This window comes from Lipophrys pholis (assembly GCF_963383615.2).
Source record: "Lipophrys pholis genome assembly, chromosome: 19".
Taxonomy (NCBI): Eukaryota; Metazoa; Chordata; class Actinopteri; order Blenniiformes; family Blenniidae; genus Lipophrys; species Lipophrys pholis.
In genome coordinates, this window is record NC_137647.1 from 15,355,234 (window position 1) to 15,370,319 (window position 15,086).

At 40.5% G+C, this 15,086-nt stretch overlaps 1 protein-coding gene across 1 annotated transcript; it reads left to right on the forward strand.

The window, feature by feature from the left end:
- Window positions 1–375: 375 nt before the first annotated feature.
- On the forward strand, window positions 376–14,130 carry lmx1al (LIM homeobox transcription factor 1, alpha-like; the record flags this gene model as incomplete). The annotated part of the gene is made up of 9 exons (XM_080488306.1): window positions 376–419; window positions 2,202–2,290; window positions 3,065–3,254; window positions 12,281–12,513; window positions 12,949–13,112; window positions 13,282–13,359; window positions 13,452–13,572; window positions 13,648–13,803; window positions 13,973–14,130. The coding sequence occupies 9 exons, from the start codon at window positions 376–378 to the stop codon at window positions 14,128–14,130; spliced, it is 1,233 nt and encodes a 410-aa protein (XP_080344432.1).
- Window positions 14,131–15,086: the final 956 nt, after the last annotated feature.

The window sequence follows — 15,086 nt, forward strand, 5'->3', positions numbered from 1 at the left end:
TCACTGCAAGCTGCTTCACCTTTCAGAATGCGCCCCTCTAAATCTCTGTCTAACCTTGAACACAAATGTAAAAGATCCTCCCCTTCTGAGTTATCAATAGGCTGCTTTTATCGCTCGTCTCCCCTCATCATCTTCCGCACCTTCTCCCTCCCTCCTTGTCTGTCCATCTCCTCCCTCTGCGCCTTTTTACGCACAAAACAAGACAGAGCGCACACACGGCTGCCGGAGAACACCGGAGACAATAGGCAGTACTTTGGGTCATCATGGTCTTTGGATTCTTACCATAGGCAACATGCGCGCCGCACGCTGAGATACAGGTGGACCATCTGTGAACACCTGCCTTCATTTTCCAGCCGAAAGTTTGCCCTGGTTTAAATGTTGCCAACCGAGATTTCTGGAGGAGTGTGTTTCACGTCAAGGTAGGACTCCGCAACTCAAGAACAGGTTGTCAGTGCAGGCAGCCTGCTGATTTACAAAAACATTGTGTTTCTGCGCCTCCGTGCCAGTGGTGTCACGGTAACTGTGTATTTTGACAAATGTTCAGGTAAATTGAGAACAAATCAAGAATGACAAATCTGTCTTCAAGTTTTGTGACGTACCCTTTGACGCGGCAGTGCCACCAAAAATGTCAAAACGCTATCAAAGAGAAGCAGGTTTTACGACAGGTTTTAAATAATTTGTATAATTGTGCAGCCTATATGATGCGTTTATTTGACAATTATATGACAATTACCACAATCACTGATCTATTCCTGTTTTGATTGCTGCAGCTGTCCTGTCCAGTTGTTCCATCGAAACAGACGTGATGCATAATAACCCGACATAGTCATCTTTATCTTCACAACATGAACATTATTACTCCAATTAAAATAAACAAGCACAGTAAACTGCTTGTTATAAAATTATCTTGAGCAGAAAAAAATGGTTACAACATCCATATCAAGCAGGGTCAATATTTGACTATAAACGTTGTTAACATAATGTTCAATGGCGCATTAATAATGATCTCATAAAATAAATTAATTGTATTTCCTGTAATTGCAACTCAAGGTGATATGCCAGGCTTTTTTTATTATTATTATTATCATTTAAATAAACAATTCTGAGGATATTTACCCAGGTTCTTATTGTCCAAGGTGTGCATTAGACATATATGACATTAGTATATTTAACCGGCAGTTAGGAAAAAAGCCAGATCAGATTAGTTGTATTTACATAATTGCCTTGTTTTATTTAATTACTGCATGTGCCAATTTTATTTATTCTGAAAGGCTCACCCGACAGGCCTTGAAAATTCAAAATAAATAAATAAATAAAATTGCTTGCAGACACACTTTTGTTTCAAAATAAACAGGCCAAATGCAATGTATAAAATACAGACGTCATACTACAGACAGCATCATATAATCATTTACTCACCCATATACGACACTGCCTACAACAGTCAAAAGGTAACATTAAAAAAAATGAAGATATTCTTGTCTTGATTATTGTAATTTCAAATATGTCGGATTTGGTGGGGATTTTTTTAAACGAAATTTATATCAACTTTATTGCTTTGACCATTATTATATGTTTCATAATTATTATTTTTTTTAGCAAACATTAACTGTGATTTTAAAAATATTCAATGCAAATTGGCAATAAATTTTTTTAATAATATGACCCCCCCTTGAAATAAAATATATACATTTCCAAAACTAAAAATGAAAGACGCGCGTTTTTGTTCAGAGAATTTGGTGTGTGTGTGATTTTGGTGCGTTCACTGTGCGTTTTATTATTGTTTATTGAAAGAAATATATGAATTTCAATACTGATGATTCATAGTTAAAGCCTGGCCTGTACAGATTTATTTTTAAGCTGCATTTAGGACTTTGATGTGGCAAATAAAAAACACTTTATTTGGATATTTTCCTTTCTTTTCTTATGGAATTATATTCATATTGAGTACATTACTCTGCCTTTTTTTTCTTTTGTTTTATTTCAAGGTGTGCGCCTACAAATTTAGTAAAATTTAAAATCTCTCTTGAAGTGATTATAAATCGGAGGTGAATATAAATAAATTTGAATGGCTGTTGAGGAGAATCAGCCTCCATCGTTCGACATTTCATCTCAGCCATTGACGTATTTTTTATTTGTTTCTTTCTGGGTTCACTGTTGTTGGTTATCCAAAAAGAAATTGTGGATTTTTGTGTCTTTAGCGATCACACTGAGGGGAGGAGAGAAGGTATGAAAACAGAGGAGAGCCAGCAGTCCTGTCTGCAGCAGCCTCCATCCTCCACGCCTTTTGGTGAGTGTTAAAAAGCAGTTTGATGATCAGGACAAAGGCGGCTTGAACTCATATCTTAACAGATCGTCACATCGGGATACAAAAGTTTTTGAACAAACTTATGGCGGTGATAAGGGGAGATCGAGTTTATTGTAGCACTTGAGCTGTAGGTAATAATATTGACACAAAATAACATCGCCATTGAATTCACTTAATTGTCAAAACTAAATAATACCAATTTTAAAAACGGCAGAGAGGACTTAAAAGACAGAATAAGTTTTCGATTTTTCTATTAATGCAATACGCTTTGTGTATATTATATAATATTCCAATTATTAAACTTGGCTATATGTCACCAGTGTGTCACTCAAACTTTCTCATGCTTATGACACTTTGTTATGAAGATGATGACAATTTCAATGACAAAGTAACTGAATTTAGATGGCAGTGGTGAAAACAACGTGGTTTGTTTTTCCCCCGATTCAGAAATGTGTACCAATAATACAATATTTTATCATATTCATTCAAATTTGTAATTGGAGCACTATAGCTTCAATTTATCTGGAATTTATATTTAAAAAAAAAAAAAATCATGTTCAGACGCCGATTGTAGAAAGCAAGCGAAATAAAACCGATTTAACATCCATCACTTCCCAAAGGTTGTGAAACAATTCATATTCTTCACATCATACATGTTGATTTACAGCGCAGTGGACAGGGTTGGACTGATGAGTGTTTTCCGGACTCTGGTTCAGGCCTTCTCTCTGTGTCCCCGCACTGATGTGCTCCCCTCAGGTCCAGAGTACAGAGGAGGGGGGGAGGTGTGTGCGGGCTGCGAGTCCCCCATCGCCGACCGTTTCCTGCTGCGCGTGAACGAGCGGTCTTGGCACGAGACCTGCGTGAAGTGCGCCGTGTGTTTGAGCGCGCTCACCGGGACCTGTTACTGCAGGGACCGCCTGCTGTACTGCAAACACGACTATGAGAAGTAAGAGCGCACGCAAACACGCACGACTCGAGTTTATCGCGAGCTGAAGGAGGAAAACATTCTGTGGCAATTCAATTCATGTCCCATTGAAAATTTTGACCATCGACATTATTTTGCTGGGAAGCAATGGAGAAAACACACACACACACACACACACACACACACACACACACACACACACACACACACACACACACACACACACACACACACCCACACACACACACACACACACACACACACACACACACACACACACACACACACACACACACACACACACAGCCAGAAATCTATTATGAAAACGTTTAGGTGTTGTTGATTTAACTTTTGAAAAAAAAATATGAAAACAAGTTTTGACTTCAAAAACAAAAGTCTGATTAGTCCGACAAGGACTTCGTGTCCAACATTGTATGTCAAACCACATATTTTAAATCAGGAAAAGAGCTGCAAAGTTTTCATGTCAGGTGTTGCAATTGTCGTACTGTTTGTATTATGGACGCAAAAGGTAAACAAACTGAACTAACCTTTAGATTTTAAGTATTTTGTCCAAGTGTAAAGGTGGTACATCTAAAAAACAAAAATAGAAAAAAAAACGTTAAGTAAATTGCATTAAGTGCATAGTGCCATGATCTATGTTGTGATAGAGTGGATAGAGTAAGAGCCAGAAAACCTCAGGTAGAACCCCGCCCCTATTGGTGCATTTTTCTTGTTATGATGGTTGTCTGAATATTTGGTTTCAGTTACACCATATTGATGTTCACATTAGACCAAATTGTAGCTCCAACAGCTTATGATGCAATCGTGGCATTCAAACCATACCACACATTTTTATACACCACTATGTAAAACACTTGGAAGATGAAAAATGAAATTATTCTTTCTCTCTGATGATTCAATACAATGCACATTTCTGAGGCCATATTGCATTTTTGCTTGGGTTTTTTTGGTGTGCGCTGCACTCAGTGGATGTGCCTGCATTGAGGGCTCAGGGGGACGTACAGCTTAAGAGGGAGAGTGCAGCTTGTTATCATTGTTTTGAAAAGTGTCAGACGGCATCCAGCAGCACAGACTCTCCCACTGTACCTGACATCTGGAGGAGAGAGAGAGAGAGAGAGACAGAGGGAGAGAGAGAGGGAGGGAGAAACTGGCTGATGAAAGAATCATTGTGTGACGTTTATCTGGAAAAATGAGTGGGAAACATGGAGGCAGTGGCTCACCTTAAATGAAGCAATCGGTTCACTTGCAGTGAGAGAATTCTTTTTGTGTAATGACTATAATCGCAGATGCAAATTAATAGTGAGCATCTCATTCGCCAGGGTGTTGATTTAGTCCCCTATACGTTGCATATGGATAGTTGCCTTGTTATGTGAGTCAGTGCCAGACTTGGCACGCAGTGATGCCTGTGACCTTCAGCAGATCAGCAACAATGTCTCCTTGTTTTCCCTGCAGTCTGTCCATCAGCGCCTTACACTACATACTCTCCCCCATCTACAGCAGGTGTGTGGATTGTAACAGATAGCCATGTCCAAGAATTTTGATTGTGCTGAAGAATTTTAGAGAGACTGGTACAATTATTAGCATTAAACAAAAAAAAAAAACCCTGAATACTTGAAGTATTGTGATTTTATTATGGTTCCATCTGTTTTATAGAGGCAAAGGCAGATTGTTTTTCCCATTGTCTGTAAACAATGATACATTTTCTGTGCATGTCAATAATTAAATTATTTATGTTAATTAAGAATGAGTAGATGAAATGCATTCATGGTAAGGCAGCATCTCACAGGGTTTTCGGCTCATACTGGGATGTTTCCCATATCTTCCGCGTGCAGTATTTCTGAATTGTCCAAATATTTTTTCAGTCATTCTTTGCTTGATTAGATCACCCTGCACACAGAAAAGGCAGGGTTCTCCTCCCTGACTTCTTCTGAGCTTAAATATAAAACACGCTGTACAGTACCATTACCCTATCATGTTTTTTGCTTATTTGATGTGCAATAAAAGTATATACAACATAGGACGAGTTTACGTATTTTGAAGGTGATCAATGCAACTAAGAATTGTTTAAAAAAACAACAACAACAACATAAACAACAACATGTGAATGTCTATCCATTAAAATGAGGAAACAAATCTCATTTTGAAATGTGACCCATCCCCCATTTCAATTCGTCTGGACTACTCTGCCTCCAAGGCAAAAGTTTATCTAACATTTGCATGTTTAATATTTTTGAAGGATGCATTTCTTCAATTATATTCCATTTATCAGCATGTTGTTCAGAAAGACAATGCGTGGCTTTCCCAAATCCTAGAAGGTGACCTCAGCACTCATATTAATCACTATTTAGAATACGGGCTTGAGTTTAGCTCCTCAAGATCGTACATAAACAATCACCGTGCTACCACTAAATAAATAAAGAGAAAACCGAGGTATATCTTTTCAGTAATGCCAGTTTTGAGTTTCCCTCGTCTCAATCTGTTATGGAAATGAGGGGATTTAGACACAATCAACTCATGTGCATCTTGTGGATTGTGGATTTTTCTTGTGGATTTATTTTTGTTTTGAAACCTTGAGAAATTCTTTGGATCTCCATCCTGTTATGGACCAGATGTTCAGCATGAGGCGTTAGAATCAGACTTCCCCACACACACACACACACACACACACACACACACACACACACACACACACACACACACACACACACACACACACACACACACACACACACACACACACACACATCCCCGTACGAGTGTTTCTATGCACACATACAGTACGTCACTTCTCCAGCCAAAAAAGGCTGAGCAGTCCAAAGTTTTGGGAAAAAGAAAAGCATATACCAGAGAGGAAGCCGGGGTATTAATGAGCAACAGTTTTTTAAAGGTCCAAATGAGACTTGGGAGACATTTGAATGCCTTGTTTTTCTGTAGCTTCAAATGTTTTACTTGATATCTATAATTTACTTGACATTTCTTGAAATTGGAATATAATTGTGATTTTAAAACATTTTAAAGTGATCAAAGCAGATAATCGGATGAGAAGATGACCGTGCAGGGAATAATGCTCACCTTTATTGTCTTGCTGTTTTTACACAGCCATTGTCATTTACTCAATGGCTTGCTATTATGGTATCTTGCCAAGCTGACCAGTATTAAGACCAGTCCTCCCTACTCAATAGTGCTGAGCCCCGACAGAAAGGAGGGTAGTCTGGCTGCTCGGAGCCTGCGAGCTCCCTTGTAAGCCCCATAAAGGCAGCTTCAGCACTGTGAAAAACAGGTCACCAGGGTGGATATTCACTAAACCTTGAGTTTAATACCTCACTCTGTAGGGTGGAGGGCACTGAGACTACATCTAAGTTTACAGACCCTCTCATGGCATACAGAGAGAAGGAGACCCTGTCGCCACAGTTATGAAATCATCCTTTCTTGACGAGGGAGATATATGTGAGCCCAACACTAATGGCCCAAAAACAGATCCTCTCAGTACAATAATGTGAGAGAACTCCTGACTCTGAGGATGGAAACAGTCTCTTCTACGTCTTCTCCCGTCTATACCTCCACCCCACAAACCATTTCTCTCCCTGTCTTTCTATCTGTTGCCTCGTTCATCACTGTCTGCTTTGTAATAATATTTCTCTATTCCAAACCTCATTTCCTTCTCGTTGAGATTGATAGCAGCGATGACACCAAACAGTTTATCTCTCCGTTTATCCCTTGTTTTCTCTTAATCGCCCCACCCCCCCCAGCGCCTCTTTGTGTCTCAAGAGGGGAATGAGAGGAGATGGTGGGGAGGCTGATTGGGCATGGTGCTAATTGCCCCGCTCTCTGACTGTCTGTGATGACAGGCCTGACACCAGGCCGCAGTGAAATACTGTTAAAGAGAATTATGCAATAATAAATCAGAAAGATCACAAATCCTCAGAAGTGTCAGGTGCGTCTTGTTCAACAGTGATGAATTAAAATGTGAATATTAAAACTATCATCCTTTTAAGACTATATTCAGTGAATAAAATAACATGTTTTTAGGTTTGTTAGGAGTTTGCCACTCATGAAAAAACTTTTGAAAGAGAGAAAAGAAAAAAGACTACAACAATTTGTTTTCCAGAAAAATTAGGAAAGGGAACATCTTCTCGGAAATAAATCATGGCTGAGTGAAAACTCTACACCTTTTTGTGAATTATATAAAGAATATATTTCTAAATGTCTGCAAGTGAAAGGAAGCTGTTCAGCTCATGGGTTCAGGTGATTCTTCGCTGCACTGATATTTTGGGATTCCTTCACTCAACAGGCATAATGCCTTCACCTACCACTTATCGGTGGTATTCCAGATGAAAAGAAAGTGGGAATGGTGAAGTTTTGTGTAATCATTTAGTGGTATAGATGTAACAACATGAGGAATGGTTCCTAATGATAGAGTAAGGGGTTCAAGAAAGAATGAAGATGGCAAAAAGAAGGGGTCTCTGGGTTTTCCAAAGGGAACAGTCCCAGGAAGGGGCAAATTTTGGTCTGGGTGAGAGTGTGTGTAAGTCAAGCAGTGGGGGTTTTGGGTGGGGTAGGGGGTGGAGGGGTGGCACGAGGGGGTAATATTGCCACTGTTTTTGCATAATGTGAGATGAGACCCCATCATCTTTCCTCCCCCACAACAATTTTATAACAGACAGCTAATAAATGTTTCATGGCAGAACAAGCTGCTCGCCTCGGCTTTATTAAATCTGAGATAATAAAAGCAGAGAGGGAGTGGAAAAAAGAGAGTGCGAATAGGGGGTCGCACCAGAGAGGGAGAGATACTGAGATCGACGTAGACTTTCCTTAAATCGACCGGCTGTATCTCCTGTTTCTGGGGCAACGGGTCCCGCTGTCCCCCGCCACCCCCTCCCCACCGCTTCCCGCTCCGCCAGAGACAGACAGGAAATGAGAAACGGGCAGACAGGATATTGCGTTCTGGTGGCCTGGGGATTAACTGTTTTATCTAAACTAACACACACCCACTCACTCATGCACACAAACACACATCTATATCCTGACACATAGCATTCATTCTTGGTACCATCAGGTGTAGATCACACACATCCAAAGTCATATATCATGTAGACCATGCATATCATGCAGGTTGTTACTTCCCAAAAGTTAGGACTAGAATATTACAACCATTAATGTTGCACTCATGTGGAGCTAGTTATTGTTACAATTGTGAATGATTTACAGCGAAAGTCATGCCATGTAACTGTTCAATTGTGAGAATAGGTCTGCAAATTCCTCATATATGTAATTCATACACTGTCTGCCACATCGACATTAAAAAGCATCTAATAAAGACAGTACAGACAATTTCCAAATTTTGAAGCACACCCATGAAACAAGTGGACTGCATGATTCAACTTTATTGACGCATGGACGGTCATGGTGTACAAATGATAGCATCTGTCAGTGTTTTATTGATGTTTGTACTCAGTTACCTTATCTGTGTTTACACTTACTGTGGCCTGTGTATGTCTGTTTTCTGTGTTTATGTGCTACGCACACACACACACACACACACACACACACACACACACACACACACACACACACACACACACACACACACACACAGAAATAAACACACACACATATATATATATATATATATATATATATCTATATATATATAGATATATATATCTATATATATACTTATACTTGTGTTTGTATATATTTCATCATTAATACATGTGTGTATTTCTGTGTGAGTGTGACTACTGAGTGGTGGCAGGGTAGCAAGTATCGTGGGGAATGCTGGGAGATTTTAATAACACAGAAGCAGTGCAGGGAGATTTAATAAAAGGAGATGATGTGATTACTGAACCCTGGCTCTGAGCCATTTTGCTTCACAGAGCAATATCCGCCAAACACACACACACACACACACACACACACACACGTACACGCACACACAACCTCACACACGCAAAATTACACAACACAGGCACGCATCTTAGAAATGGATGCTAAACAAAAATACAACTTAAAAATAAGATTGATGCATTCATTTGTTTTTTGTTGTTTAGTTTTTTCATCTTTCACCTGGATGTTTATATGTACCTTCATTTCCAGGTAAGACCCATTTGTATCTGACAGACTTCAGTCATAAGTAGGTTGGGTACAAAAACTAGTGCATCTTAAACCCATTATAACACGATGAAATGAATAAGAAATGCATCATAAATTGTTGACCAGGTAGAAGGTTCAATGGCAGCAGCAGATGAGTGGCCAGTCTCTGAGGAGCAGCAGTTTGAAGATGAAACTCAGCTTTATTAGAATAAGGATCCTTTTCTTACATGTGTACCACTGATTTGACCCAGGTAGAGTTGGTGGAGCGTCACATCTCAGAGTTAGTATAACAATACCTGCTCCTGTATCAATAATCATCAGCTGTGAAAACAAGCACAACAACTGCAATTGCTCCGAGGCACATACATATTTATGGTATGATTGTATTGCAGTCCAGACAATGTCATACTTGTCAGACCTCGGAGGCAAAACAAAGCCACATGACACAGCTTAGGGAGATGACAAAGATTCTGTTACTCTGTTTGCATGTCTGGGATTGGCAATAAAGCAAAAAGGAAAGACGTGATTATGCCAACACTTACAATAAAGCACCTTTACTCCCTCTCTGCATTTGATCTCATAATCAGTGAGCTTGTAATTAGTTGTGCCCCCTAACCCTTCAAAATCCATGACACTGAACACGAACTTGCCAGCAGCCAATCTTCTTGAGGTTTTGTACAGCTTGCAAGTTTGAGCTTTCTTTTCAGTCTACTGTGTACCCGAGCATCTCATTTCTGTGCAGTATATATCATGAATATTACCATCTCGTGAAAGGAAAGTCTTTTAAATCTGTGATCCACATTTTTCCCAAAGACTTTTGCACAGCTGGACTTCAATGCAACTCAACTGCTTAAAATCAGTTTTTTGTACTTTTTTGTGTTGAAATTTAAAAAAAAATAACACTCAAAATGCAAAAATTTCCACTAAGCAGTTTTTAGAGGGAAAGTCAGATTTAATAGTCACAATTTGTGTATACAACTGGTTGACAAGTATGTGTATACAGTATTAAGTAAAGCCAAATTGACCTCAGTTGCACAATTGCCCTTTCTCCATCATGTCCATAGAGATTTTTTTGGGGAGGAAAGCTGCACCCTGGTCAGGGCCATGTGTGAATGATACTTCTATTAGGGGGATTAGACTGATCTACTTACAGACCCCCCTCTGTGGCAGTTGCCCCAAGTTGCCTTCATTTGCCGCATTGAGTAAATTCCTACCGTGCTGTGTACACCCCGATTAGGGACTGTGGGACTTAACCACCAACATCATCAGCCATCATGTCAAGCAATCCTGACAATTCCGTTATGTTGTATATGGTTACTAGTGAAAGGAAGTACTTAGGATGCAAAAAACATGTATTCAAATGAAGACCGAGGCCACACAGAGTGTGTTGAGGACTATATTTATGAGATACCATATTGGCATGAGGGTTCCTGCAAACAATGCATGGTGGAAAAATCGCTGTAAAATGAAAGGGTGAGACAGTTAATCAGTTAAGCACAAGGCCCGGACATATTAGACGTGTGTGGGGTAGCATATAGAAGTATTTGCGTTTGCTTTGTGGCGTTAAGTTAGCGACACTGTCATTTGGGGAATTTGGGGAGTGTTTGGCAGATGGATTGAGAAAGATTAGCTGTAGCAGCTGCGTTTGGGACAGAATCACCGATTAGGAGCTCTAATGTGCAGACCTGGCTCCTTCTTTACACTCCAGATTTGGGCAGCAACACCTTCCTATCACTCAGTCAGGGAGCGTCAACACTTCAGCCTTCATCCCTTCCTCCCCCTGTTCCATCCCCCCCATCTTCTTTCCTTTTTCAAGCAGGTTTGTGTTTTGTTGTGGTGCCCTTTCTGTTTGTATCAAACAGCGTGTTTTTTTATCGCCCTGCCTATTTGTTAATGTGATTTATTGATGATTCAATGTAACATTTGATCAAAGGTGTTTCACACCATGGTGACCAAAGGTATTGTGGACACGGTTAACTTGCCAAAATTAGACTAGGTATACTGAAACACAGTGGGTGGGTATGTGCAAATGTGTGTGTGCATGGCTGTGCGTGTGCATGCATGTGGGTGTGAGAGAGTACCTGTTTTTGTGTGTTTGCGTGTGCATAAGTGAGAGGAGAGAGATTAACCCCATGCTATCCCCAATCCCTGGTTATGAGTTTACAGCGTCTGTCTGGCCATCTCACTGTTTAAATAACAATCTAATTAATCCTGTCTTTATTAGTTTCGGTGAACTGGGGAGGCAGGCTGGGAGGGCATGAGGGAGAACTGGGAATGCTGGCAGAAAATACTGTGGAAGGAGGGGGAGGCAACCAAGTGCAAGAGCAGGGATTTGAGAGGAATTTAATGGTAGAGACTTAGGCCCTGTGAATGGGAATAGGGATGTGAAGAGGCAGGAGAGAAAGTGAAGGGTTATAACAAAACACAGGAGGAGAGATGGAGGGACAAAAGGAGAAAAGTGGTCATGGGGAAAAGTGATGGACCATTTAAATTATATACATCGACTTTTTAAAAAGGTTCTATAAAGTTGTGGGTGGTATCTGGATGAACTGGAGTTCGACCCTGTCAAACAGATACCAACATTTAATGATTTAAAAGAGAAAGACTTGCCACAGGCATCTCTTATCATAGGCTAACTACTGCCCCCTACTGTCACGAAGGAGAAAAGAAAATACAATCTTGAATCACAGACTACTGTAGCTCTTCTCAACAGATGTTCACCTTGTTGCGCTGTGAATTGGGTAATGCTTATACGACCTTTAATTAAGAGACTGTGCTAATCTCCAGAATCATTGGAGCTGAGGGTAAATGTATTAGATCTCCCTGTTTGTTACTCCATCATTAATTACCTCAACTCACCTGCCACTGAGCAATGCTGTACTGTTAAGGTGTTTCTAAACGTATTGTGTCTGCATGTTTCTCTGCATTTCCAGGCTGTTTGTGAGGAAGTGCAGTGCCTGTCTGCAGGTCATCGGACGCTCTGAGCTGATAATGCGCGTGTTAGGCCAGGTGTACCACCTGGGATGCTTCAGCTGCTGTGAGTGTGAACGCAGGCTGCAGAGAGGTGATGAGTTTGTGCTGAAAGAAGGCCAGCTGCTCTGTCGAATGGATTATGAAAAAGAGAGGGAAATGCTGGCTGCTATTAGTCCCACGCCGACTGAATCAGGTAAAGTTGCTTCAGTATTAGTGTGTCCTGTCCCAAACAATAGTTAGGCTTTTCTCATGTGCAGCAAGTCCAAATCCTGTTTTACTACAAGAGATCATCAAACTGCAATTCATGACTTCATATTTTTAATGTAAAGTGAATCGCATCTTTCACAAAATCTATAAAGAAGCAATTACTGAAGATTGGTATGTGATAGTAAATATTGAAATAGGGCTTGGATGGATTTTGATGTATGACATTCAAAGATGCTCCCTGCTTTATCTATTTGACAGTTATCCCCATATCAGAACCAAAATCTCCAGCAAAAACAAACAAATTGGCACTGAACCTCCTTATAATTGTTTCATTTGATAAGATATTCACCAAGTCCCAAGACTGAGCGCATACCCACAAAGGTGGGTGCAACTGTTTTCATAGTCTGCTTTCTGTGCTTAGTGAAAAGTGAGGATGAGGATGGTGGTGGAGGCTCTGGGAGTGGGAAAGGTGGTGATGAGAGCAAGGAGCACAAGCGCTCAAAAAGACCACGCACCATCTTGACCACACAACAACGGCGTGCTTTCAAGGCCTCCTTTGAAGTGTCAGCAAAGCCCTGCCGCAAGGTGGGTGGATTCGCTGGTCTTATCAGGAGAAATGTATGCCACAAAATACTCCTTTCAAACTCCATTGTATTTGGCTCTAGGTGTCAGTCTGCACTGCAGTTGATCAAGTTATGTTTGACCCTGCCAACTATGTGCTTTAGAAATTATCTAAAAAATGTCTAACTTGCAGGTGAGAGAGACGCTGGCTGCTGAGACTGGGCTAACTGTACGTGTTGTACAGGTGTGGTTTCAAAACCAGAGAGCCAAGGTTAGCTTTTGTGAATTTTCTGAAGACTTTTTTTGTTTCTTTCCAAGCACCAGCACAAAGGGTTAAAATTATGAGGTTATTTTGTGCCTCAGATGAAAAAGATAGCTCGCCGACAGCAGCAACAGCAGCAGCAACAGCAAGAGCAAGAGCAACTCGGGGGGACCAGGAGAGGACCCAGCAGAGGGGGTCGACAAAGCAATGATGACAGCGAGGGTAAAGAAACTGTGGGAGAGAAAAAACAGAAAGGAAATTAAATTCATGACTCAAATGTTTTTTTTCTTCACACAGATGGATCTAGTACCCATGGCATGGATGGGATGCTGGGATATCCATCTCTACCACGTCAACAGCTACTCTCTCTGGACCCTAACATCTATGGTGGAGAAGCATTTCGACATGGGCTGACACCCCCACAGCTGAGTAGTGAGCAGCTTCACCCATATGGTAAGACAAGATGTAAAACCAGCAAGTTCAAAATGGAGAATCTCTCCCAACAATCAACTATTTTGTCATGATCTTGAATGTTTTTGTTTTTTTTTCCTTTTACATTTTTGTTATTGGAAGAATCGCAGCACAACTCAGGTGTCCCCCTTCTTATTCACTTTCACTGCAGACTCGGAAACAGTGTTTCATGACCTGGACAGCGATGGAAGCCTTGGACACCTTGGCGACTGCCTCTTAGCAGCAGGGGAGAGCGGGCTCCTGGCAGGACGAGTGGGAAACCCCATTGACCGCCTCTACTCCATGCAGAACTCCTACTTTACCTCCTGACCCCTATAAACTGTCACCCTTTCCCCCTTCCCGTTCCACCTTTCACCTCAGAGATGCAGCTAATGGAGTCTGTCCATCAACATGCTTGCGGGACCATTCTCCTTGATACACTGTATGCCCCAACACACTTCTGAGCTTTTATCACAGGCTAACATTGCCATAAGTCAGATACAGTCTTAATGTCACTTTGCAGCAGACTGGCATAATGTTCTCACACCCTCCATCAGTAAGATCACATGCTGGAAAAACAAACACTGTAAATGTCCAACATAAAAGATCCCTCTTTGTATTAATGTACCACATGACACCCCCCCCCCCCCCCCCCCCCCCCCCCCAAATAGATTGAGACCCTTATTATAGCTTTCAATATCTAAAAGATCATTAATTACCTACAATAACTACTGGTTGCTAAAACCGAATTCATCAATCAAATTACACATTTGTAATTACAAGTCTTGGCAGGTCATATGAGCAGCTGAGGGTCTAAGATAAATTAATGTGTTGCGTAACCTCTTTTGAGTTGCCAGGATTAGTGCTTATTGTGCGAGAATGACTGCAATGTATACACTACTGTATATTGATTGGAGTACAATTGCTCTCAGGTTAGTGTGTGTGTTTATGTAACCTGAGCCACAACTCAGGATATTGTGCTGAATATGATCATTTAAGTTGCCCAGTGACTTCAAGAAAAAAAACAATGCAAAGGAAAATAAACTATTGCTGTAATATGGTAATTTCACGCAACATTCTTAGTTTTTGATAATGCATGACAGCTATATGATGGACCAAATAATACAGTTTTTTAAAGCATTTAAACAGTAAATAAAGGTACAGGGTCATTTGAAAAGCCTTATGCGAAAACAGGGTTGTATAAGTGATTATTGCTTTAGCTTTCTCTTTTTTTATAATGTATTTACTGGAAAACTGAGCAGTAAACTACAACCCTTAAATATATC